Here is a 25,482-nt window from a genome sequence, read left to right as displayed (position 1 = left end):
ACTCACAGAGGCTTTAGGAGAAACTTTATATTCATACAAATAAGAATACAAGTTGTCTGACACATGTAAAAAATAACCAGTCTGGTTTTTAAGAGATATTTCAAACGTCTTCAAAAATGTTACAATATGGGATTAGTATCAACTGGAGCAACTATTGGCTATCACATGATGTGTAGAGGAAAGAAATGTTTTCATCAGTACAACACCTTGAAAAGATTTAAAGTGACGTGCACCCCCAAATCAAAACTCGGCCTACATATTTTCTGTTTCAGGAAGCAGAGTGTGTGAAAACTCTTGAGTTTGCTCGCCCTGAGAGGAGGGGAAACTGTATTTTCTGATTAACAGTTACTGATTAACTGAATCAATGATGCTATTAGTGTGAGTGAATAGCAATACATCACACACCACATTACCACTGCGTAATTATGGACATAAACACCAATAAAAAAATAAAAAACACATTAAATGTTTTGTTTGTTAAAGCTTTAATCAAATCATTTCAGCACAGGCCTATGGCTGAAATCACAAAAACACATCTACATAAACGCACTCATTTAAATGCACTCTAAATGTCAGGGCAACCCTTCATTTCTTCTCTCACATCTGGTTTTGATGTGTTGTGAATATTTCTTTCAGAGATGCCTTACCTTCAATCCCTACCCTATGGCCCGATTAACCTGGTAGGGGGCTCCGGGGAAAAACTTTGCTGGTCGGCCCTCCACACCTATGTATGTTTTTCTGGTAATTTTGTTGAACAAAATATATATATATTTTTAAAAGTAGGCTACCATGTGAACCACATATAAGCTAGAACACTAAAAACTAAGATGCAGGATGCTCCTATAAGACAGCCACACACGTACCCAGTATCATAGGGGTGCAACTTCCCTAGGAAACTTGCAAATAATCAGATTAAGAAAAACAACTTGCATGTTGTGAACCGTGGCTTTGGGGGCTCATTAGGGTCTGTGTCCACGCATGGTGCCCATTCACCTGTTTGAGTTTACTTCCTGAGGTGAGTGGAAATTCTACTTTTCATCGTCAGATGGGTCATTGTGAATTTTGGGCACTGATGTGTTAAGTAAAAGTGAAAGGGAGTAATGGATTTAAAACCAATAAAATATGGCTTACGAGTGGCTTCTTTCTTTGAATGGCTAAAACAAGTTGAAACATAAGATCTCCTCTTTATGTTTATCAGAATATCTCTTGGAATAAAAACATGGACACAAATAAAACACAACCAGTAAGCATACAAAAAGTCCTTTACAAATTATTTTATTTCAGCATAATAGTAAGAAGCCTCTCCTCTGATTTCATATAGTTGAAACTAATTGGATCACAAGGGTACATATTAGTTAGCCCATTTTACAATAATTGTAACATTTTTTTAGGAAGTTATTCTTATGCACTCATTTTCCTACACAAAATAATCAATATCAAGATCCTATCTTAACTGAGGACCATAACTCTGCATGCAAGACTAATAAAGAAAACAACTAATCTGTGATAGCTACTGTTATGCTGTTGTTCATCTAATACCATTATCAATATAATTTACTACAAATACCAGGGACTTCGTATAAGAAAGAAAACATTTTCTTGTGGTACTACTGCCTCTAATGTCAAAATTACCAAACATACTGGGCTCTCAACTGTACTGATCCAAATTGTTCTGTCCACCTTCTGCGTCAAGTTGAGGAGAAATAGGCTTTGTCTAAAACCTAAAATCTAGCACAGTCTGAAGGAAAAAATATCCATCTGTCTTTTTTTGTATTTTTTTTTCCTTTCACTCCAGTGTTAACAATTTTATCAGAATAAAAAAGGTCCTTAAAACATTATTGAAATGTAATGAGAAACTGACGAATAAATCCCCAGATCGGTCTGAAAAATGAAAACCTCCGTCTTATAAACAAATGATCACAGACTCAATGATTCTATTGCATTTTAACAATATTGATAATACTAAAAAAAAAAAGAAAAAAGACAAAAAGGTATTAACAAGTGATGCCAACTATAATCTGTATTGCCCTTTAGCCAGTTTAGCATGTGCTCGCTCCAGCAGTATCCCTTCCAAATATTTGAAATAGTGTGTCCAGAACAAATTAATGCTTTTCTCAAACTTGGCCTCCTTGCTGCCACTGGTTTTTACTTAATCTTATAAAAACACTTAAAGCGGAATACGCTTAAACCGTCCCACAACTTTGCCTTGATATCAATGGACAATTTAAAAAGAAATCTTCCCAATAATACTTTTGGTAAAATATCACATAACTCAGTAATCTGCTTCTTGTGTTGAACGCAAACATCTGTCCACCTTAGAAATCAGAGGCTAGACAATTCACTGTAGGGATTCCATCTCCACATTCACTGACACTTTTCTGGACCTTAAAAAAAAAAAGAGAAAAAGTTCTCTTTCCCCTGAAATCAACCACGATGGTTTCCGTTTGTTACTTGCTCTGGCATCAAAGAACAGTTGGTATGTCTTGATATGTAAATGTATGTATATTCAGCCTATAGCAGCCTAATCCTCCCACCCAGCACTGACATTTCTGGCTTCAACTCAACAGTTAGGGCAACGCAATTGCAAGGTCACCCCGTCACAGAAAGGATCCAGTTTGAGAAACTTTTTTCAGCGGGAAGCAGTGTGGCCCTGATCGACCAGCTCTCTGCTGCCTGACTGTCAAAGACTTTCACAAAGCACGATCAAAGTTCATCATAGGTAAAAGAAATCGTTTGTTACAATATCATTTAGTACTACAATGATTATTTGTGTATCCGCACTTAAGGCTAAACCCAATGACATGACAGACATCCATTATTACACACCAACCACATAATATCTGGATTAAAAAAAAAAAAAAAAGGCAATTGTTAGTGTGTAGTAGAGCAAAGTAAGAAGAGCAAGTGTTGATCCTGCTAAGGTGTGTGACCATCCAAAGCGATTCAGTGGGAAACAATTTAGAACTACTGACTTCTCACAAAAACTGTCCGACTCCCAGGGGCTGCTTAGGGATTACGTACTGTGTTAAACTGTTATCAGTAACAATGACCCAACGTATTCATCATCGTCATCAAAAGACAACCTCTCTCGACAGGAGAACACTGTCTGTTTTAGCCGTCGACATTCTGTAACCATGACAGCTTTAGGATAAAAATTGAAAAAAAAAACAAGGCCAACATACCATGATGATGAAAGGCTGTCTTGTCTTAGTAAATACATCTGATCCACAATAATAAACAGTTGAGAAAAAAAAGGAAACACACTAAGGCCACAAGATTTTGTATACTCCCGCTTATCCCACAATGAGAGCATCTGTACAAACAACATAATGGGACTTCGAGTGGCCAACCTGTGCTATTTTAGACCAGAATCTATGGACAGAGTGAGGAGAGACACTTTTCTGTTACGTACTGGAGATCTCTGCATATATATACTGTATATATACACAGCTGAACTTGTATAGCATGACTCTAGGCAAGTTTGGGAGGACAAACTGCCAAGGCTGCCACCTTGTGCCATTTCCTGAGTCAGCAGCATGACACAGAAAACGAGGTACACAGGTGATGCTCCTGTGACCAAATCCTTCGTGTCTGACAGAGCCAGTCAACTGAAGGCTGCCCCTCTCCCCCTACTTACAGTTATGAAGCATTGTATGATGTTTTTTTTTTTTTTTTTTTTTAAATAAACACTCAAAGTTACTCAGGTTTTCTTAGAATATCACTGAAATATAGCGGCAACAGACCGTATTTGAACCTTCTTCTCATGATCTGTTTGCTTTTGGCCCATTTTGTGCATCCAAAAAAATTATTTAAAAATCACTCAAGTCCCGTAGAGAAATAATAATAAACCTTTAAAATTATTTACACAAAAATTATTAAAACTGTACCTCCTATGTTAATAAAGTTCAGATACTATTTAGACCAGATATTGTTTTCAGTGAACTGTCTCAATGCTAAGCACTGTGTTAGAGACAATGCAAGCAAGATCTGGCCTGGACAAGTTTCCGTTTCCTTACTTTTTCTGGAAGGAAAATTCAGTTTTACTAATTCCGACCTTGGTGACAATCTTTTTGATTCAAAATGGGCCACAAGAAAAAAAAAAACAGAACAAAAAGAGGCTAAAATACAGTTCCTCACCACTTCATCCCATTTTGTTTCTAAAACATCAGGATAAACAATACCCACAGCCCTTCCCGAGTACCACCAAATGCAGATATATTTGAACAACAATAAAAACTTTTTTTTTGTTTTTTGCAAAAATGAAATAGATTAAGTACAAAACAGAACCACTGTTCATCACAGAAAAGTCTCGTCTTTAAAAAAAAAAAGAAAAAGAATAAAACGTGGAGAAAAGTAAACACAGTAAAAACTCAACAAAACAAGAAACACAAATGTCCCTCTGTCATTAGTAATCCCAAGACTGGAGCTGCAAGATCAGATCATCTGTGCTAGAGTGTGGCGTCACTCAGCACAGAGCTTTGAAGAAGAAACCCTGTGGCTTGTCGCGTCTCTGGCGGTGTTGTGGACGTAGAGAAGGTGGAATGTCAGACCGCCAGTCGGCCTGGAGGGGGGTGCAGGGGACTCCAGGTTGGGGGTGCGGGTGGGGGTTCTTGGGCGTATGGGCGTGGTTCGCAGCATGGCTGGTTCTCTACTTTGGCTACGCCGCGACCCTGGCACAAACGCCGATGCCGCAACAGCCGGTCTGTCCGTGAAAAATTCTTTTTTTTTAAAACACAAAAATGGAACATTAGTTAGTAATTGTACTGGTTGGTTATTCAAGTAAATGTGGGGGTAAATCTATCCCAATGTTTATAAAGACCAAAGGGAAAAATCATCTGCTATGTCTATTCATTTTTTTTCTTTTTTCAAAGTAGTCTATTTTTTAAAACATCAGGAAATCAATCTTCATATTGCACATATCTGGATTAGTTTTAGTCTATATTAATTAGGGTTAGTTCTAGGCTATTTATAGTTTATAGGTCAAGTTGTTTTGTTTGTAGCCAAAGTGACAATAAACATCTTAAATCTTGAGCGTTTCATACATCCAAATGTGATTTATCGATATGATTTAAACAATACATGAATGCCACAATATTTCGGTCACTTTGCTTTGTTTACATTCATACCTGCTGGCACCGTTCACACTGGTAAGGCTTCTCCCCACTGTGGACACGCTTGTGTCTCTCAAGGTGGTAGCGTTGGATAAACCTCATATCACACATGTCACAAGCAAATGGCTTCTCTCCTGAAAGAGCACAAATACACAGTCAATGAATCAATTTTAGCGTCTTGTACCAAAAAAATGCGTGCAATTTTCTAATCTTTATTTGCAAAACTATATTTCAAACACTTGCAAAAACTTGGGGGAGGAAAATGGCCCTATCAGTACATTTAAACAGTGTAGTTTCAGCACCTCAACATTGTTGTTCTAAAAAAGCCTCGTCATCAACTCATTATGTGTAGATCAGAGTGGAATTTTGTGTTTTCATGGCCCAGATCTACGCAACATAGTAGCCCCAAAAACTGGGGCAAGTATTTTGAGGCTGGTTCAACATCCCATCAAATGACTTGACAATCCAAACTCGAGTTTGTTGTGACCCCGTTCTGTTGGAAGCACCAAAGCCTTTCTCAGTAACAAGGGTACGGTGAAGGAACGCATACCCGTATGAGTGAGGCTGTGTCTCTCCAGGTGGTTACGCTGAATAAACCTCATGTCACACATGGAACAAGCATACGGCTTCACCCCTACACACACAGAGCAATATATTAGCCCTACCACCCACAAGTGCAAGAAATACAACTTTCAAGCTCAAGCTACAACTAGCACTAAAATACTGACAGAGATAACAGCTCATTTTCTTTGTAGGTATGTTTTAGAAAAAATGTTGAAATGTTTAGACATGCATCTTGGACCATTCGTTAAACTGTGAAAAGAGTGAAGTCAGATTTAAACATATTGAGGATTTGCACATGTCTGGTTTCAAAGCAAAAACACTGTCAGTCATAACATCTAACCACGGTTTTGCTTTGTCTGAATAATCAGTTACATCCTCACTTGACTCTGCAACAACAGCATCAGCATCCTCTCACCTTCCATCTATTATGCCTATATTTACTACAGCACAAAGACATTAATAAACAATTAGTAGTACATTATGAGTTTGAATTTGAACCTGTTATTTCTGGATATTAAGTTTCCCAAAGCCATCATCTAGATATACAGTTAAACAGATGAAGATACTGTACGACCTTTATTATGATGACACTGAATATCTATCATAAATGCAAATGAGGGGGGTAAAGTTAAGTGTTATTTGGGAGTTTTGTGTTGATCTGCCAAAAAAGGATAACTCTACAGAATGACTCCTAAGTGACACAGTGGTAAGTAGGATCCAAGACCCCATTTGATTAATTTAGACCCTGTCTAAACATAAACACAGATATTTTTTTGAATAGATTTTTTCCCCCCGTTTAAAAAAAAAAAGAAATCTGGCCACGTCCTTAGTTTTACCAAATATCCCCATCTACAAATACCAAAATGCATATCTAAACCCAAGACTTTCTAGCTATTGCTGCTATTTGTAGCTTTCGCCTGGCTTGCTTAAGCTAGCAGAAAGACGCAGAGTTAAATGGGCTTTCAACTACAGCCCTGTGGCTGTATCCAAATGTCCAGACTTCACCGCATTTGCAGACTCGTTGACTTTGCGGGCGCTTTTTTTCCGGGAAGTTCGCAAGTGCTGCCGTCTTTCCAAATCCACCAATTATCCGGTCAACAAGGGGCCTCAAGTGGACTTTCCGCAAATTTCCCGAGAGTCCACTTGGGGTGCAGACTGATTTAATTACCCACGATTCATCACAATTGACAAAGTTTTTCCAATTACTGACTAAAACTTAATTGTAATAAAGTATAAAATAGAAATATGTACAAAGCTACAGGTAATCAGAATTTATTTCAGTATTGCAGCATACCCTATTAAAGCTGTTCAATGTAATATCGAATATGTATGGCCAAAAAACAACAGGCGAGTTCTGCAGCGATCATCGTGTACATGACTGTAGTTGTCGGTCGAGTGTTTCCATAGCAACAAGTGAAAAAGACTTTGGAGGCCTGTCCATCAGTGGACATTTGGATTCAGCCTAGCTCTATCTGCGGGTTCACAAGACACGCCTGCTACATGACACACCCTCGAAATGGTTGTACGGTTGCAGTTTAGGTGCCAAATCTACTCGGTTAGATTTAGTTTGTTAACATGCGTTTTTTCTTACCGAGATGACTTTCCAAAAGAAATTCTGGAGGGCAACATTTTATGCTAAATAACTTAACTTAGTTTTTATGTGTCATCTATCATCTTACAAACAGCAACTAACCTGAGTACCTACAAAAAAACAAAACAATCCTGTTCATAAAATATTAAGAGTAAATGTTTATCTATATAATGTGAGAAGGGCAGGTGCACGGACCCATACCCGTATGTGTGAGGCTGTGTCTCGCCAGGTGGTAACGCTGAACAAATCTCATGTCACACATGGTGCAAGCAAAGGGTTTCACACCTAAATACAGAGCATCAATACATTATTTTCAGGACTTTTATTTCTGTTTCACAATCCATCAATCAGTGCTGTACTCTAAACATCTATTTACAATTGATGGGTTGTTAACCACTTTGCTATGTGAAGCTTTCCTAAAAAGATTTTCTCCAAATCCAATTAAGAATGCATCAAACTGTGTTGATCAAATTTTAAATCCACAACTAAACACATCACATGAGCTGATGATGTCACAGTCCTGTATTTATTTACATGTAGAAACTTGCTTTAATGTTGCATTTACACACATAATGCAGGATAGCCTTGATCAAGAAAAATGTGAAGTAGTGACTTGTAATAATACCCTGAGACAGCTGATCCTCTATCTAACAATCTATTTACAGTCTGATCTCAGTGACATGGGTAAGGTGAGCGGACGCATACCCATATGAGTGAGGCTGTGTCTCGCCAGGTGGTAGCGCTGAAAAAACCTCTTGTCACACATGGTGCAAGCATAAGGTTTCACACCTAAATACAGAGTAGCAATATATTACTTTACCTCAATTTCCATTCTTTACGAATAAATACCTAAGCTATTAGTTATTAAACACACTTCTGCCAATTCATGCAAAAACAAAAAGATGCGTGTAATGCTTCCTTCATTCAACACTTGGTTACCATCAAAGTCAGCTTAACTGACTGTTTTAGCTATATCAACAATCATAATTATTTTTATTCTGAAGAATTACAATTACAGTCAAGGAGCACTGCAATTAGTGCTTTTACATTTATGTAAATCATGTTAATAGCATATTGACTAAAGTAGGATTAAAAGTATGCTAATATTTAACAGAATTTTTTGCTTTATCCCTGTGTTTAAACATCTCAATGTGAAAACATAACACCAACATACATTTTAAGCGTGATTGTGCCTATTAAAGAGCTGATGAAGTTCTGAAAAAAAGATTTCTAATAACTGTGGTGATCAAAAGTGCATTTGAGTTTCAAAAGCACTCCATAGGGCCGAATATGTGAATATTGATGACTTTTATAGCCTTTTAGTCAATTTCTATTAAAAGGTGCTAAATGTTCTAGAGGGCATCAGTTACTATCATTGTAAGGAATGTTCTACTTAGTGTAAAATGTTACAGAAATGTACCTTTGCTTGAAGGTTTTACACACAGTTAATAATTTGGCTACCTCTAAAATAAGACATCTGTGTTTAGGCTGCTGATATTAGCACAATAAAGACTATGTAACAATTAGGGCTGGGTATCATTTACATAATGATACTAGTACCAAAACCAGTACACTTACAGTGATACAGATACCAATACAGAGTTCTTCATTTGATAATGTTTTTTTTTTTATGAATGGAAGCCTTCAGTTGCATAAAATGCCACCACTACTCCTCCCCGTCCACATTATTTTTAGCCAAATACATTTCAAAAGTGTTCAAATGCACTGGACTTCACCACACCACAGAATGCTGTAGTAGTGGACCAATCATAGGTTGCATTAAACTGAAGAATTTTCGCAGTGATTGGCTGCAAGCGAAACCATAGAAAGTCTTTTTTCCTAGACATGGGAACATAAAGGGTCAAATGCAGGTATCATTTGACTGGAGACGTTTTGATACTACTCGGTACTCCCCCCCCCCCCGATACCCAGCCCTAGTAATAGTCTAAAAATGTGAAGGGCAGGTGCACCGACGCATACCCGTATGAGTGAGGCTGTGTCTCGCCAGGTGGTAACGCTGAACAAACCTCATGTCACACATGGTACAAGCAAAAGGTTTCACACCTAAACGCAGAGCATTATGGTATTATTTTCACACTTTTTGTGTTCACAATCCATCAATAAGTAACATACTTCAAATATCTATTCAGAATTGATGGGTTGTTAACCACTTTTTTTTTTTAATTGTCCTTTTTAATCAATTTATGTTTTTACTCCAAATCCAATAAAGAAAACATCAAACTGTATGAACCAATTCTCAAATCCACAACTCAACACATCACATGAGCTGATGATGTTGCAGTCCTGTACTTCTTTACATGTTAGGACTTGCTTTAATGTTGCATGTGCACACATAATGTAGGGTAGGCTTGATCAAGAACCTTTTTAGGAGTACTGATAACTAACTTAGATGGCTGACTCTCTAACATAATGTAATTACAGTCTGATCTCAGTGACATGGGTAAGATGAGCGGACCCATACCCATATGAGTGAGGCTGTGTCTCGCCAGGTGGTAGCGCTGAAAAAACCTCTTGTCACACATGGTGCAAGCATAAGGTTTCACACCTAAACGCAAAGTAGCAATATTATATTACTTTGCCTCACTTTCCATTTGTAATTCAGGAATTAATATATACGCTATTGGTTATTAACCACACAATTTCCAATTCATGCAATAACAACCTTTTTTTCAAATATTTTCTTCATAATGCTTTTATCTATTTTGTAGTGTTATAGTTACAACAAGAACTAAATAAGCTAAATAATGATTTACGGTTATCCTGCTCAACTGATAATGCCTAAAAAACCACAAACTAGGAAACCTAACTAAAACTTTACTTCATATTGACATTTCCCTTAAATATTACAGGCTAATGTCTGAACTAACAAAACTAAATGTCCAGACTGATTCTAACAGTGAATGTCATGGGCACGGTGCGCGGACCCATACCCGTATGAGTGAGGCTGTGTCTTGCCAGGTGGTAACGCTGAAAAAACTTCATGTCACACATGGTGCAAGCATAAGGTTTCACACCTAAACGCAGAGCATCAAGAGAATTATTTTTGTGTCTCTGCCACCAGGATAAATGAAAAAAATAAAAAACTCTGCTCTTATTTTATAACTTAAGAGTACCAATCTCAACTAAATTGATATCGGTGGTTAATAACCAATGTCCTTTCCTAAAATCCTTTTTTAAAAAAGGGTGCAATATGATATAAAATGATGCTTTTTTCAAATTACAAAATTCCCAGAGGGGCTTTAAAATTCACTTACAAAACACATGAGATGATGATGTCATTCAGATATTACACTGGAATCATTTGTGTATAAATACAGGTATATAAGACTAGATGAAGCATTCAGGTGTTGCAGCATCCTAATCTTGTGACTGGGTTAAGATTGGCTGACGCATACCCATATGAGTGAGGCTGTGTCTCGCCAGGTGGTAGCGCTGAAAAAACCTCTTGTCACACATGGTGCAAGCGTACGGCTTCACCCCTATACACACAAAGTACCAGCTTTAGCATAAAACACTCAACTGCCAAAAATGATCGACGGTAAACTTTACTAATTGCTTAGTAAAGTTTGGCTGCACTTATCAGCGCTTTGTTTACGCTGGAAATTCCAGCATTTTTCAAAAATTGGTAATACCAATTGGAAATGACATTTTAAAATATGATTTAAGTTAAACTAACAGCTAACGGCATAATGCCCAAATTTTCCTTTGGGGAAAATGAAAATATCCTGTTAAAAAGCAAAATTAACTTATTTTCAAAACTAAAAAAAGACTAAAACTACCAGAATCTTAACTGAGGCAAAGCCAAAACCCGCATTCGAACTAACACAATAGCAGATTTTTCACACGATGCCAATAGGTGCTTGAGTTCACATAATTTCAACGTACCGCGTACAGATTTCTGGAATTTGTTAATGAAAATACTTTAATTTCTGTAACGCTGATCACAGAGGCTAGACAATTTTAGGCAGTTGGTAAACAACTATGCACAACATATTAAGTTTGGACATTTGTCTGCAGAGCAAGTCTTGTCATTTAACTTGAAACACTTTTATATTAACGGAAGAAAACATCATACAAAACCTAGCTTGTGATTATAACAAAAATAAAAGCATTAACTCAGCTCTATCTTCATATTTAAAGTTGCACTGTAAAAGCAGACTGACAAAAGAGAAAAATATCCTAACATAAAACCTGTTTTCAAATATGACAAGACAATTAAATTAAACTATTCATAACAGGGGATTATATGTTATTTTCTCTCCATTGCTTTGAATGTGAAATGACAATGACTAAGCTGAGTAAGCAGTTGGCTATAAATCAACTGAGACCCCACAGTGCTTCCCCTACATGTCCCAGCCCCCCACCTGGCCACATTACTAACACATACTTCTTAATTCAGATTCATCGGATAAAAATTTCCAGATATGTTCCAAAATGAACAGGTCTCTTTGTGTCAATATGGGAAACACTTGTATCACTTATAATAGGATCTACAGCCAACATGGGTTTGTCTTTAACTGACTGATTGAGCCACGGTAGGGCTTCAATCGGCTACAGCTGTTTAAAGGTAAATACCTTTCTTGACCCAGTTTTACAGAGGTCTTACATATTTTAAATTCTAGGGGATAATCTTTTTGGACACAGTTTGAACTTTCCCCACACAGCTTTAATGTGTATTAATAATGTGAATATGACATGTTCAGACCTTTAAGCCTGTAAGCCACTGAAACTAGCACTTTTGGAATTTGCAAAGTGCCTATGCTCATTTCAGGCTTTTCGTGTATTTACGAGAAACTAGTTGTTTTTTGAAATATGTAAGCAGCAAATGTTGGATACATATTTAAAAAATGACTGTGTAGTCCATGCTATACTGTGTCAAAGAATAATTTCTAGTTACAACTGAGCTGATCCAAATACAAAAAAAAATCTGAAAAGAATTGCAAACATCTAACAGCTAAACATAATTAACAGCTTTAAGCAAGATGGCCCAAAAAAACTAACTACAAAAACAAACAGTGTTGGCATTTCTGCTTCATGGTCATCATGTCATTTCATATACAAAGTACGGGAAGAGGCATCGTTATGCAGGTGCTTATAAAGCTCCTTGTAGGTGCTGCATCAAACATTAGCACTATTCAATATAGCGACAGAAAGCAATACAAACTCGAGTTGGAAGCAGCCAGGTAAACATTAAAGTGGAGCGCATGCATGAGCAAAGTCAGGGAAAGAAAGGTTTAAGGTTAAAATGAAATGAGGACATACCTGTATGAGTAAGACTGTGTCTCTCCAGTTGGTAACGTTGTATAAACCTCATGTCACACATGGTACAAGCATACGGCTTCACTCCTAAACAGAGCAGAAGAATGTTAGATGCATTTCAATGTTAGAATGAACTTCATGAACACTGTGATTTAAAAATACAATGAAATGCTTTCAATTTGTTTACTATTACATGCTACTTTACCGATAAAATTATATCAGAGACATTACACGAAAAAGACCAAGAGCCTGCAGACATCAAGAGTTACGGTGCATCATCGATTAAGTACCAGCTTCAGTATTATTCACTCACCCTACAAACAAACTGTTGACGTGGTAAAAACCCCATTTTAATTTCACGTTGAAGCTTTTAAGTTACCACATGTTCAAGATGCACCATTTCCCAATTTAGTCAGGCGAAACATTCTTGTATTGACCTGAAAAAAATCTTGAGAAACAAGGCCTCTTTCTTGACATTATAGATTATTGATGCCTGCATTAAAGGCTTTTTAGTGTAATGTGCCTTTTGTTGGATATGTAACACAGTACTCAACAGTAACATGCACTAGTACCATTACAGTGTTAATCACAAAGCAAGGTAACTGACAGAGTCACTTTTTCAGTGGACAGTTTTCCAACAAAGCCTAAAAAGTCTATTAAACATTTTTTTAGGAAAGGGGAAATGAATTAATCAGAAATGGCATAACTATGGTATTGTATATAGAGGGACATAAAAATCCAAGAGTAGGTTGTATATATGAAAGGTTTCAAAATGAAAATGGAACAAATAATTCAAGCATACCAGTATGAGTGAGGCTGTGTCTTGCCAAATGGTAACGCTGGAAGAACCTCATGTCACACATGGAGCAAGCGTATGGCTTCACCCCTAAACGCATACAGTACCAAACTTTAGAAAAATGTTCTCATGAACCATGTACACAAAATATGTCATCTTAAGTACACTAGTCAGTGTTATGTCATTACAAGGTCTCATTTATTTTCTTGGCCAACTACTGTCGATACATACAAGACATAAAATGTGTCATGTCACCCCTAATAGCAGTTAGCAAATATACAAGCAAAAACATAAAAAAAACAAAAACATCTACTAGTGCTTCAACTTTAACCATTCATAATAAAGAATTACAATTTGCTCTCACAGGTAGGTGATGCCTACAAACAAGGGCAAATAACTACAACCCCTGATAACTGTCAAGTGAGATGAATAAATAAAACTTATACCCGTATGGGTGAGAGTGTGTCTTGCCAGGTGGTATCTCTGGAAAAATCTCATGTCACACATGGAGCAAGCATATGGCTTCACCCCTGCACACACAGAGCAAAATATTTGAAAAAAACAACACAATAAACTGAACAGGACACACTCATGTTTATACTATGTATCCAGACATGCCAAAAGCAGTGGCACCAGCATGATGCAACACTAAATACAGTTGTCTAACATTTTCTAATCTGTCAACATTTGTGAAAGAGGGACCTCAATAAAAGTGTCTTTTTGCTTAACTCTGCTTTACAATGCCGACATGCATTGCAAAAAAACAAAAAAAACTTGACACAAGTGAAGTTGTTATTTACAGCCGCTGCAGTGAAGTACAAATGGCGTTAACATGGGAAATGCTGTCCTAAGTAAAGCCCTTAAGGGGTAAGGCAAACACTGAAATGCTCTCCTCCAGCATACCCCAACAGTTTAACAACAAATATTTTTAATCCCAGACTTGAGTCACTCAAACACACAGACGACAGAAACAGGTAAACTGAGTATTTGGGCTCTGGTGTAGCAAAAAAGGGCAAACCCATACCCGTGTGAGTGAGGCTGTGTCTTGCCAAGTGGTAGCGTTGGAAAAATCTCATGTCACACATGGAGCAAGCGTATGGCTTCACCCCTACACACATAAAAAAAAGTATGTAAATATAAGCTAGAAACACAAAAAAAACGAGTTTCAAAACATATCCGTCAACTCTTCCCTTAGAATGACTCTTATTTTACATCTACACATTATACCATTAGCCTGAGAACAAATGCGGGTTCTACAGTACAAGGTTGTGTGTATTGTGACCAGAAATGGGTCATTTCAATCAAACAAAAATCTTTAAGAAATTAGGAGTAATGAAGAAATTACTGCACAGAACAAAGTAGAGCATTCAACAGGGGAAAAGCTGAAGTTGTGTACAGCACACAGGTGCCCCACTATGTATGCATGTATTTACATCAAGAGCTAAAAATAGTAGCTTTTATATTTGACCTCCTAATTCATGTCTGGATACATCTTTATGTTCATGTTTTTGAATACAAGTAGTTACTTTACACACCTTATATCTGTTAACACTGCTTTGAGTTGAAAGGTTAAGGCAATTCTAAAACAACACTACCTAATGAGCTTGGGTAAATGGACGCATACCAGTATGAGTGAGGCTGTGTCTTGCCAGATGGTAACGTTGGAAGAACCTCATGTCACACATGGAGCAAGCGTACGGCTTCACCCCTACATACAAAAAGTATCAACATATTAGCTAAGAATTTTCTTAAGCATCAAAGTGAAAGATCAATCACAATCATTAAATCACTAAGTAAAGGCTTCATGCGAAGGGGTGATTTGTTTTACTCCCAATTAGGTGTCCTCTGTTATAGGTGGCATTTAAAAAATAATCTGGAGTACATCATAAAACAAAGACAGCAACAGGCTATAGCCAAGCAAGTTTAAAACAACACATACAAGTCAGCAGCAAGATAACAAAGAAATGTCTAAGACAGTGATCACACTGGCCAGCTGAAGCAGTCAGTACACTTCTCCATCGTTCATTATTAGGAGTGTTGATATGTTTTAGTATTGTGGGGAGAGTTGGTTGCAGGTTAAAATTGGTTAAGTATCTCTATAGCGCAAATTAATTCAATTTATGGCGTGACAGTGTGTGTTGCTTTGAAGAGTCTAGCAGTCCAAAGTGATGATCTGCCTCAACTTTCAAAAACTATAAATCTGATCTCCGCCATAAACTTACAGCAGAAGCATCTGTATAAGCATCCGTGCAACTACACAATAAGAAAAACAGACAATTACAGCTAAGACACGTGAGCTGTGCAGCCATTAATCTGCATGTGAAGTAGAGGTGGACATCAAAGGACTATCCCCATAATATACCATGGCCTAAGTTAATCAGTTACTTAAATATGGCGATCAGGCAGGAGGGGCATTAACTCAATCTCTTACTCACTTTAAAATATTGACCTGAAATAATCAATCTTTTGAAAATGTTTTCTTTCTAGTAAAGCCATGCACAACCAGATTTTCCAAACACCTGAGTAAGAGTGGATATTACATTTTTGTCCTTTATACGTTGTCACTACACACCCATCTCTTATACTGTGGCTATAACACCATTTCAATTCCAATGATGGATACATCCATTAATAATAAATATAACATATATATATATATATATATATATATATACACACACACATGACAGTATACTCAATGTGTAGTACTCTAATGTGCACTAATATGTTCACAATGTATGAGCGATAACAGCTAGCTTTATCTCCAGAGCTCTGCTAGCACGATAAAGCACTGGTAACAATATCCGCACGGAAAAATAAATAACAGAAAAAAACATAATTTTGTCAATTTTGTTGAGAAGCAATGGTACAAGAGGAATAATACACTTTGAGGGGTCCACAGGAGCTATTTATGTTCATGTCAAATTTTTTTATTGTAAAAATTATTTATTATTATTGTAATAAATTGCCCATTAGTTGACATTATCATTTACAAGCTATTCAGTGTGTTGTACTGGACTGCAAAAATATGTTTCCATTTGGCCTCAAAATTCCACTAAAGATGTACATGTTCCTTAACAGTAGGATTTACTGCTGTGCTTTTATATTAGATTGCATTATATATATATATATATGATATAACATTTTTATGATATGCAAAACGTTTTAGTACAGGCCCATTACAACATTCTGTTGCACTAAAGGTTTGGTCAACACCTAAAAGGTTTTTTGGGCCTGCATGTTTGCTTATACAGTAGGTTTGTGTGGTTATACAGACTCTCTTGAATATGAAATATTAATCTCATTGACTGCCTAATTAAATAAAGTTTCTGAAATTGAACTGGGTACGGTAAATGGACGCATACCCGTATGAGTGAGTCTGTGTCTCTCCAGGTGGTAACGCTGGAAAAACCTCATGTCACACATGGAACAAGCGTACGGCTTCACCCCTACACACACACACAGAGCATACAATTATTAGCTATTCAATCTTTTAAATAAGTGAAAATGTGGAAAAGAAAAATCACAAAATGTATTATGTGGAAAACAGAAAGAACAGATGCAGTGTTGCCACAAAGAGCAACTGCTGGTCATTACTTAACTATTGATGCATTTCTTTTGGTGATTACTTGGGCAGAAGTCAGTGGCTTGGAAAAATTATTAGATTGGAAGTTGACTTACCCACAGTGCATACTTCTTAAACAATGAAAAAACAAAGAATTTTGTGTGAAAGGCTGCAACGGAAATGCTGACACTATGCAAATGTTTTTTTAACTTAAATCCTAAATTTTCATTTTATATTAACAATCAAGAACATAGTCCTTTGATGTCCATGCAGTTATTTTCACTAACAAAGTAATAATCACATACAAAAATAAATAAAGCATGAATAAATGTATCTTGCATGTTTTTTGCCGCCTGTGCTTGAGGCTTTTACACTATGGTCCACAAGTTTTAATCCACGTTCAAGTCCACTATCAAAAAGTCTTGTTTACAGAAAAGTTTGTTGTCATCATTTTGCCATACAACTAATCTAATTTTGTTTTCATCATTTTTAAATCCAAAAATTGTACACAGCTGAACATTCAACCAGTGACATAATTATTATTACAGTGAGAATGAATTTGGTCTTTCAACAGAGAAAACCATTCATTGACAAAATGAATACGTTCACCAATGTGTCACTATTGCCCGTGTTTTAACATTGAGTTTAATACTTTCAACTGGTATGTTAACATTGATTGAATGTTTTGTTTCAAAAACCAAGTGGTTCTTGAGTAGTTAGAAAGTTTCCTGGCACCAATCTGTTTCTAAATGAAAAGAGATTGCAAACTGGAAAGATTTTCTAAAATCAAATCATCCAAACCAGGACATGTCAGACTTTAGGACCAAATCAGCCAGAATGATTTGACAGAAGTGTTTGTTGGATGGTCAAACAGCGGTGGTCAAATGCTGTCTGTCGTACTTGTGACCACAACCTGCTGTAATCTAGCAGTGCCCTGATAGGGCACAAAATGTTTGCACAGCATGCAGCAACTCAGAAGGTGCAGGATTATTACACCTGGGTCACACCGCCTACCTTAGCAGAACATGTGTTTCAGAACCTCTTGGTTTTCATTTCGGTGCCCATGTTAACAGGTTAGGGCGGCCACACAGCCAATATGAGCAGAGTGTCCCCTTTTATACGTGGTACACGCAATTCTCATCAAAAATCAAAGATGGTGAAAATGATGTGTTGACAGAATACTGACATACGTACAAAATTAGACCTTTCACTACACTTTCAATATCTAAATTTGTTGAACATGTCAAAGACATGAATAAAAAAAATAAGTTTGAACTCAACACTTCCTGTTCTGTTTCAAATTAAAAGCTCTCTACTGTTTCTGTCAGACCCAGAATCCCTTTCATTTGTTAAAACAAGGCTTTTTTCCCCATTACTGACAGGCGTTCTCAAAGGCAAACTCGATGCAGAAAAACAGGGGTGGCTGTCTGTGTGGACACCACATACCTGAGAGACAGAGCAGTTCCGTGACATAGCAGTCACACACAGTTAGAGATAGGGAGTTTGGCCCGGGCATTGCGGCCAAACTACATGGGCTGCATATGCAGTGTGAGGGATGTGGGATGCCTGCAGCAGAGCCCCTCCATTACATGTATATCCAATTGCCATGCGGCTCAGCTCTAGATTTACGTGGGTTGTCTATTTTTCTCTCTTTGCATGCTGCTACGTGATCCTTCAACAGGTAAAAACTACATAGAACTGAGTAAAAAACGAGTACAATCTATCTAAAATGATTAAGATACATACCTCAGTGTACCATGAGGCAGCACAGCTTCCAAACCCCGCTGAATCAACTGCATTAAAACTCACGGGCAAACACTGTGTCAAAAAAAGAAACACTGCGCCCTGCCCATGCACGCTGCGCATCCGTTCCCCATGTAGTTTGGCTTTTAACCTGGTTAGTTAGTCTTTAAAGTGACAACACCATGTGAAGACCAGTGTATCAAGCTGACATTGCAGTAGGACCCAACAGCATTTGCATGAAGAACCTCCAAGTTGACAGTTTAACAACAAAACAATTCAAGCCAAACAAAGTCAAAGTCTTACAGTTGAACACGGGAAGGAAGTTGTTTTTACAGATAATCAAATTTGGAACTTGCAAAAAGAATGTATAGCCCCTTTCCCACATGCATTGCAAAATTATCTTGACATTAACTGTCTTGTGAGAACTCAAATATCCGATTTAGTCATACCAAGAACGTCTGTTAGTAAGGGCTAACAACACTGAAATCATCAGACAAATATATTAAGTATTTATTTATATAAAGTATTTCCAGTAATTGACAACACATCTCTCCAGTTGTGTGCTGCATGTGTGAAAGAGAAACTCCGGGCCTTAACTTTCCGGATCTGATTCTCCTGACATTGTCCGTGGTTCATTGTCATAGACAGTCACAAGACAGGCTAACTGCTCCCGCCACAGATCCAGAGTTCAACCACACTTAGTATTCTGGAGAAAAGGAAGAATGTGCCTCCAACATCTTTGGGATCCTAAAATAATACGAATTCTCAAATCCTTCCAGTCTACAACTGATGCCAGTCAAAATGTAAATAATGGTCCAAAAAGCAAAAAAAAAAAAGATTCAATTTTATTATATGTTGAAACAACAGTTTTTAATAGTGGACTCTAGACTATTGGACCGCACTGTATTACAATATCTTAAATTTGTCCTGGTATTAGGGACCAGTATTTTTTTAAGACAAATATTGTGCTTGATTTTTTGAGGTGAACAGATTTTTGGGGGGGTGGGGGGTGGCTTTGTTGGAAATTACTGTCCACAGACAAAATTAACCCTGAGCATCTGTCCATTGATTCAAGTGACAGACTACAGATGTAGTCCGATTTATGTAATATGGGTACGGTTAAAGGACGCATACCCGTGTGAATGAGGCTGTGTCTCTCCAGGTGGTAACGCTGAATAAACCTCATGTCACATACGGCACAAGCATACGGCTTCTCCCCTAAACCGAAGAGCACCAGTTTTAGTCAAAGATACCCCACAGATACCACCAATTAGCTGTGAGTCAAAAGCTATTACCAAACAAGGTTTTTAAGCAGGCCATTTCAAAACCTTACAGTTGCTGCACACTCCTTGATTCATTCCAACTCAAACTTTCAGGGCCGCTTTCAACAAATGATTCATGTAATCAGACATTCAAAGCTGTTTTGGGCTCTAACTGTAAACTCAAGTTGTTCCAAGCATGACCATACCTGTATGGATGAGGATATGTCTCTTCAGATGGTATCCACTCCTAAATGCTCCATAACAGTGATCACAAATAAAGTTTTTCTGCACTTTGGATGATGGACCATTCTCATCTCCACCTGTGCCCTAATGAGGACAGTAAGAATAATGGTTTAACATGTGTATGAAGAATACAAACAGAAACACTGCATTTAACCACAAAGACAATGGTACAATTTGTCAAACAAACCCACCCACAGCTGGTCAGAACTTGATGAAAATCTAAACTTCTTGCAATATTTCAATAAAGGGAAGGCCAGTTTGCATACAAAATCCTTATTTATCATGTATATTTCATATATTATCTTTACTAAAACCCTCCTCAAAGCAATTTCAGTCAAAAGCAACTGGACTTGGTTATTTGTTCATGAAAGACATTTCACCTCTCATCCAAGAGGCTTCATCGGTTCATGTACGTATCTGACCAGGCTGGGACTGGTCCAACTAACTGGTGTGGAGATCCAGGTATTTAACCTCTCACAAGGCCAATGTTTTCGCAAGAACCTTTTTGCTCCATGTGCCAACGACCGTGGTTAGAGTGGCAGTCAATGGTGGGAAGTTGGTTTCGACTTCGTTAGTGCTCTATTGAGTCTTAACAACAGTCACTGGAGTCACAGGAGGCCATTTGTGAAAAGTTGTTCTTTGAGGTTAGATTGTTGAATCTCCTGACATTGTTGTCATCAAAAGAGTGCGCTTTCTTCTTGAGATGTAAGTGGACAGCAGAGTCCAGGCCTGAGGAGTGAGCTCTCCTGTGTTGGGCCATGCGTTTATGCAGTGGTTGTTTTGTTTCTCCATTGTAGAGATCTTTGCATTCCTCGTTGCATTGGACAGCATAAACCACATTGCTTTTGTGGGTGTGTGGTGTTCTGTCCTCGGGATGTACTAGTCTCTGTCTGAGTGTGTTACTGGGTTTGAAATACACAGGGATGCAGTGTTTGTTGAAGATCCTCCTGAGTTTCTCTGATACCCCAGCCACATACGGGATGACTATGTTGTTTCTCTTGTTTTCTTTTTCTTTCTCAGCCACTTTAGTTTTCTTTTTGGAAGCAGCTGCCATTTTCACCAAGGTCCAGCTGGGGTAGCCACAAGTTGTGAGGGCGCCTCTCAGGTGCTTGCGTTCGTGTGAACCAGGAGGTGGTGAGAGTCAAACACTAGATATTGATCTGTGCGAGTGGGTTTTCTGTATACCCCAATGTGAAGGCTCCTGTCATTGGATCCCTTTTTAAATCTTGGACTTTATTAAAAAAGTCTATGGAGTTTTGGATGTGGTGTGGGCTGTTGCCCACCAGTGGTGCCAGAATATTGGCAACGTGCTTGACAATAAATGACGGAGTTTATGCTGCTGACAATGGGCCTGAGCGGGGCCCCTTCTTTATGGATTTTTGGGAGTCAACATAAGCAGGGGGTTGAGTCCTGGGGATAGAGCCTGTAATATTGTAAATTGGAGATAAGGGGTGTCTCAGACCTCCTCCTCTCTTTAGCGATGGTTTCTCTACTTTTGCATAGATGGCTTCTTTTACTCGTCTTTCAAACCATCTGTCCTCTCTGTCCAGGATGTGGACATTGTTGTCCTCAAATGAGCGGGCTTTCTCCTTGAGATGTTAGTGGACAGCAGAGTCCAGGCCTGAGGAGTTAGCTCTCCTGTGTTGGGCCATGCATTGCCATGTTTTTCGTTATAGCCGAGAATAGCTACAGAATCGGCTATTCAGAAAAACAACCTTACTGGAATTGAGGCTGAACAGCTATGGTTAAGTGTCAGCAGCGTTGTCCCAAGCTAAGGTCCCCCCATCCAACCTCACCATTGAGGAGAGAAAAGCAGTAACAGCACTGAGCAAAGACCACAACATCACAATCCTTCCAGCAGAAAAGGGTAGATGCACAGTTGTTCTCAATACAGCTGATTACCAGGCAAAGATCTCTGCACTACTCAGTGACTCTAAGACCCTACCAGCGGTAACAAAAAGAAGGTTGTAGAGTGTCTAGAACAACTACAAAAGAGTCATTGGCAAATCACAATATTACAGGCTCTTCCCCCAGGACTCAACCCCCCTGGTGGACTCCCAAAAATCACTCGGTCACTTAACATTGCCAAGCAGGTTGCCAATATTCTGGCACCACTGGTGGGCAACACCCCACACCACATCAAAAACTCCATAGACTTTGTGAACAATGTCCGAGACTTAAAAATGGATCCAGATGAAACCATGGTATCCTACAACATGACTTCCTTGTTCACCTGTATTCCAACCATGGAGGCTTTGGCCACAGTAAGAGAGTGGCTCACACAGGACAACTCCTTACACAACCAAACAAATCTCAAACCACACCACATTTGCCAACTTCTTGTGCCTGAACATCACATATTTCCAGTTAATGGCACTTTTTACAGATAGAAACACGGCTGTGCCATGGGTTCACCAATATCCCCTATTGTGGCAAATCTATACATGGAGGAAGCTTGGCGTTATCAGAACACTGCAACATAGAGCTGATAACGTACCCACCAGCTCACAGGCCCATGGGGAAGAACTCAAGCACCTGAGAGGCGCCCTCAAAACTTGTGGCTCTTCAACAAACATTGCCTCCCTGTGTATTTCAAACCCAGTAGCACACTCAGACAAAGACTAGTACATCCCAAGGATAGAACACCACACACCCACAAAAGCAATCTGGTTTATGCTGTCCAATGCAACGAGGAATGCAAAGATCTCTACATTGGGGAAACAAAACAACCACTGCATAAACGCATGGCCCAACACAGGAGAGCTCACTCCTCAGGCCTGGACTCCGCTGTCCACTTACACCTTAAGGAGAAAGCCCACTCCTTTGATGACAACAATGTCCAAATCTTAGACATGGTTTGAAAGAGGAGTAAAAGAAGACATCTATGCAAAAGTAGAGAAACCATCGCTAAACAGAGGAGGTCTCCGACACCATTTATCACCAATTTACAATGCAACGCTTTCATCCCTTCCCAGGAGATTCAACAATCTAACCTCAAAGAACAACTGTTCACAAATGGCCTCCTGTGGCTCCAACGACTGTTGTTAAGACTCAACAAAGCACTAACGAAGTCGAAACCAACTTCCCACCATTGACTGCCACCCTAACGGCGGTCGTTGGCGCTTGGAGCACAAAGGGTTCCTGTGACATCATTGGCCTTGTGAGAGGTTAAATACCTAGATGTCCACATCAGATAGTTGCATCAGTCCCAGCCCGGTCAGGTGCGTACATGAACTGATAAAGCCTCTTGGATGAGAGGCGAAACGTCTTCCTAGACAAATAACCATGTCCAGTTGCTTTTGACTGAAATTGCTTTGAGGATAACGATGACCTGGACAAATGAGAACATTTACAGGCTTACTAAACCCCTATTTATCTTTGGCATGAATAAGCAAGAGACTTTTTTCCTATTTTTCGCGACATGTAATTAAAATTTGAACTGACAAATACCCCGCACTCTCTTCCAATGGTCTGATGCCCTCATGTTACTGCTCCCTGTTCTGCACACAACTGCAGTTATTGTGCTCTGCTTCACTCTGCTCCCCTCCCCCTCTTTCCTCTCTAGAGATCCTCCACCCCCTCCACATCTTCCCTGAACTCCTCCCCCCACCCCCACACAAACAAAATGTGCACACATGAAAGCTCCAAGTGAGGCACACTTGAATAAAGTTAAATGCTTTTACAAAAATGTGTGCGAGCAGCTAACGTCTGAGGAAAAATAAAATGCACTGCAGAGACCCTTCCCTATTTATCCACCACAGCCACTGACCTTCCCTCCCCTTCCTTCTTGTTCTCTCACTTTGCAGGGCGTTACTGATTTCCTGTTCTTTTTTTTCTGCTGCATATCCTCGTTGGCCCTCATCTCCTTCTCATCCAGCAGGCGGGGAGCTTGGAATTCACCTTCCTTCCGGATAAGCTAAAGAGCCAGAAAAGGTCAATTATTTTCTGATTTCAGATCTGTAACCTTTCAAACTAAAAACAGAATATCTGAAAATGATTCAAATGAAGTAATAAATGTCAACCTCTATGCCACCTCTAGCAGATGAAGCCAGTGTTAAATATTGTTGGTTTTGTGATTTTTTTTCTTTTTCTTGATTTTAGTATATTTAAAACAAAAGGGAAAAATTTCTGATCGGATGAAGAATTTCATCTGTATACTGTGCTGGTTAGGGAAAGTTGTGCCCATCTGAAATAAACCTAAATTTCATGGAGCTATATGGGCAATGGGATACATGAAGTTATTTGCCCTGAGAAAAAGTAGAATACATTTTTGCAACTGCATTCAGAAGAAAGTCCTCCCACAATGAGATTTTGGATTTCATAAAGGCTATACATTTACACCCTTCACAAAATGAAAAAGCATTGCATAAAACAGCCCAATTTCCACTCTACATTTCCGAAGTTGGTCCTAACCAGGGGTGGACAGCTCATTCCCGATGGGAGGATCATATGGCCCTGGGGAGCACGATCAGGTCCCTCTCTCTGTGGTGGTCCATGGCCAAGTGGAGCCATCATTTTTTTGGGCGGAGCAGCCATGGAGCTGGCCTGCATCAGGGCCATGCTGGAGAGGACAGCCTCGCAGCCAAGCAGCCCCGCCTGCGAAGAAAAACAATGAAGAGTAACAGTTTACCAACTACGTCAAACATTTAAAGAGTCTGCAATTTAAAGGTATCTGCATCTAAAACAATGTTGCCAGTGACATGGCATTTGCCAAGCTAGTCATCAACGACAACATCCTGAGTGACACAAGAGTGCAAGGAAAGTTATTTGTAACCACTTTGGTGTTCTTAAAAACAAACCCATTTCATATGGTCGCGGACTGAGCTGCTGGGCAGATGTGACATTGCTGTGGTGTATGTGAGCGCAGGGACAGGGGTGGGGACAAGGTCGTCCAGAGATCCGTCAGTCAGGATGGTCGGGCTGGTGGGAAGCCACACCCACCTCACTCATCTAGCATTAAAACTGAGGAAGAGGAGGATGTGGATGAAACAGACAAGTATTAAATGACAACAGCATCACTTGCCGTCCTTATCGTTACATATTCCATTAACTCCAGTCAGGATGATAGTTTTTCCCAATGGCATGTAAACATCACAAAAGACATCACACAAATATTCTTCATTTGTAAAAACTATCTATGTTAGTAGATTTAGCTTTTTTGTTCATACAAAGTCAGTATATTTGATTTACTTGTTGTGGCCAATATGATTAGACTAAACTGTATTATTTCTGTATTTACCATGTTGCTATATTTCTTTCTCTCTTTTTGTCAAACTACCTTAGTTTACCACGGTAACTAATGAACTTCAACAATTAGGCCCATTTGC

The 25,482-nt window shown here is 38.7% G+C and overlaps 1 protein-coding gene across 17 annotated transcripts in view; it reads right to left on the bottom strand.

Annotated features, from left to right (window-relative positions):
* Positions 1-1,262: 1,262 nt before the first annotated feature.
* Positions 1,263-25,482, bottom strand: part of znf740a (zinc finger protein 740a) — a 29,089-nt gene continuing 4,869 nt past the window's right edge. For 2 of the 17 annotated variants that reach the window (XM_083938640.1, XM_083938649.1), the window contains exons 2-21: positions 24,955-25,117; positions 24,548-24,751; positions 23,925-24,071; positions 20,119-20,239; positions 19,785-19,868; positions 16,708-16,791; positions 14,967-15,050; positions 14,367-14,450; positions 13,789-13,872; positions 13,349-13,432; positions 12,550-12,633; positions 10,683-10,766; positions 10,218-10,301; positions 9,749-9,832; positions 9,247-9,330; positions 7,972-8,055; positions 7,468-7,551; positions 5,662-5,745; positions 5,127-5,245; positions 1,263-4,718 (exon numbers count right to left, since the gene is read on the bottom strand). In XM_083938640.1, coding sequence (XP_083794766.1) covers positions 4,545-4,718; positions 5,127-5,245; positions 5,662-5,745; positions 7,468-7,551; positions 7,972-8,055; positions 9,247-9,330; positions 9,749-9,832; positions 10,218-10,301; positions 10,683-10,766; positions 12,550-12,633; positions 13,349-13,432; positions 13,789-13,872; positions 14,367-14,450; positions 14,967-15,050; positions 16,708-16,791; positions 19,785-19,868; positions 20,119-20,239; positions 23,925-24,071; positions 24,548-24,751; positions 24,955-24,999 — 1,986 coding nt within the window. In that variant the 5' untranslated portion in view covers positions 25,000-25,117 and the 3' untranslated portion in view covers positions 1,263-4,544. The remainder of the gene's footprint in view (positions 4,719-5,126; positions 5,246-5,661; positions 5,746-7,467; positions 7,552-7,971; positions 8,056-9,246; positions 9,331-9,748; positions 9,833-10,217; positions 10,302-10,682; positions 10,767-12,549; positions 12,634-13,348; positions 13,433-13,788; positions 13,873-14,366; positions 14,451-14,966; positions 15,051-16,707; positions 16,792-19,784; positions 19,869-20,118; positions 20,240-23,924; positions 24,072-24,547; positions 24,752-24,954; positions 25,118-25,482) is intronic. The other 15 variants (XM_083938651.1, XM_083938650.1, XM_083938652.1 and 12 more) reach the window with 15 other exon arrangements.

Source organism: Echiichthys vipera (genome assembly GCF_963691815.1).
Source record: "Echiichthys vipera genome assembly, chromosome: X".
Taxonomy (NCBI): domain Eukaryota; kingdom Metazoa; phylum Chordata; class Actinopteri; order Perciformes; family Trachinidae; genus Echiichthys; species Echiichthys vipera.
This window is presented reverse-complemented; position numbering and strand designations above follow the sequence as displayed.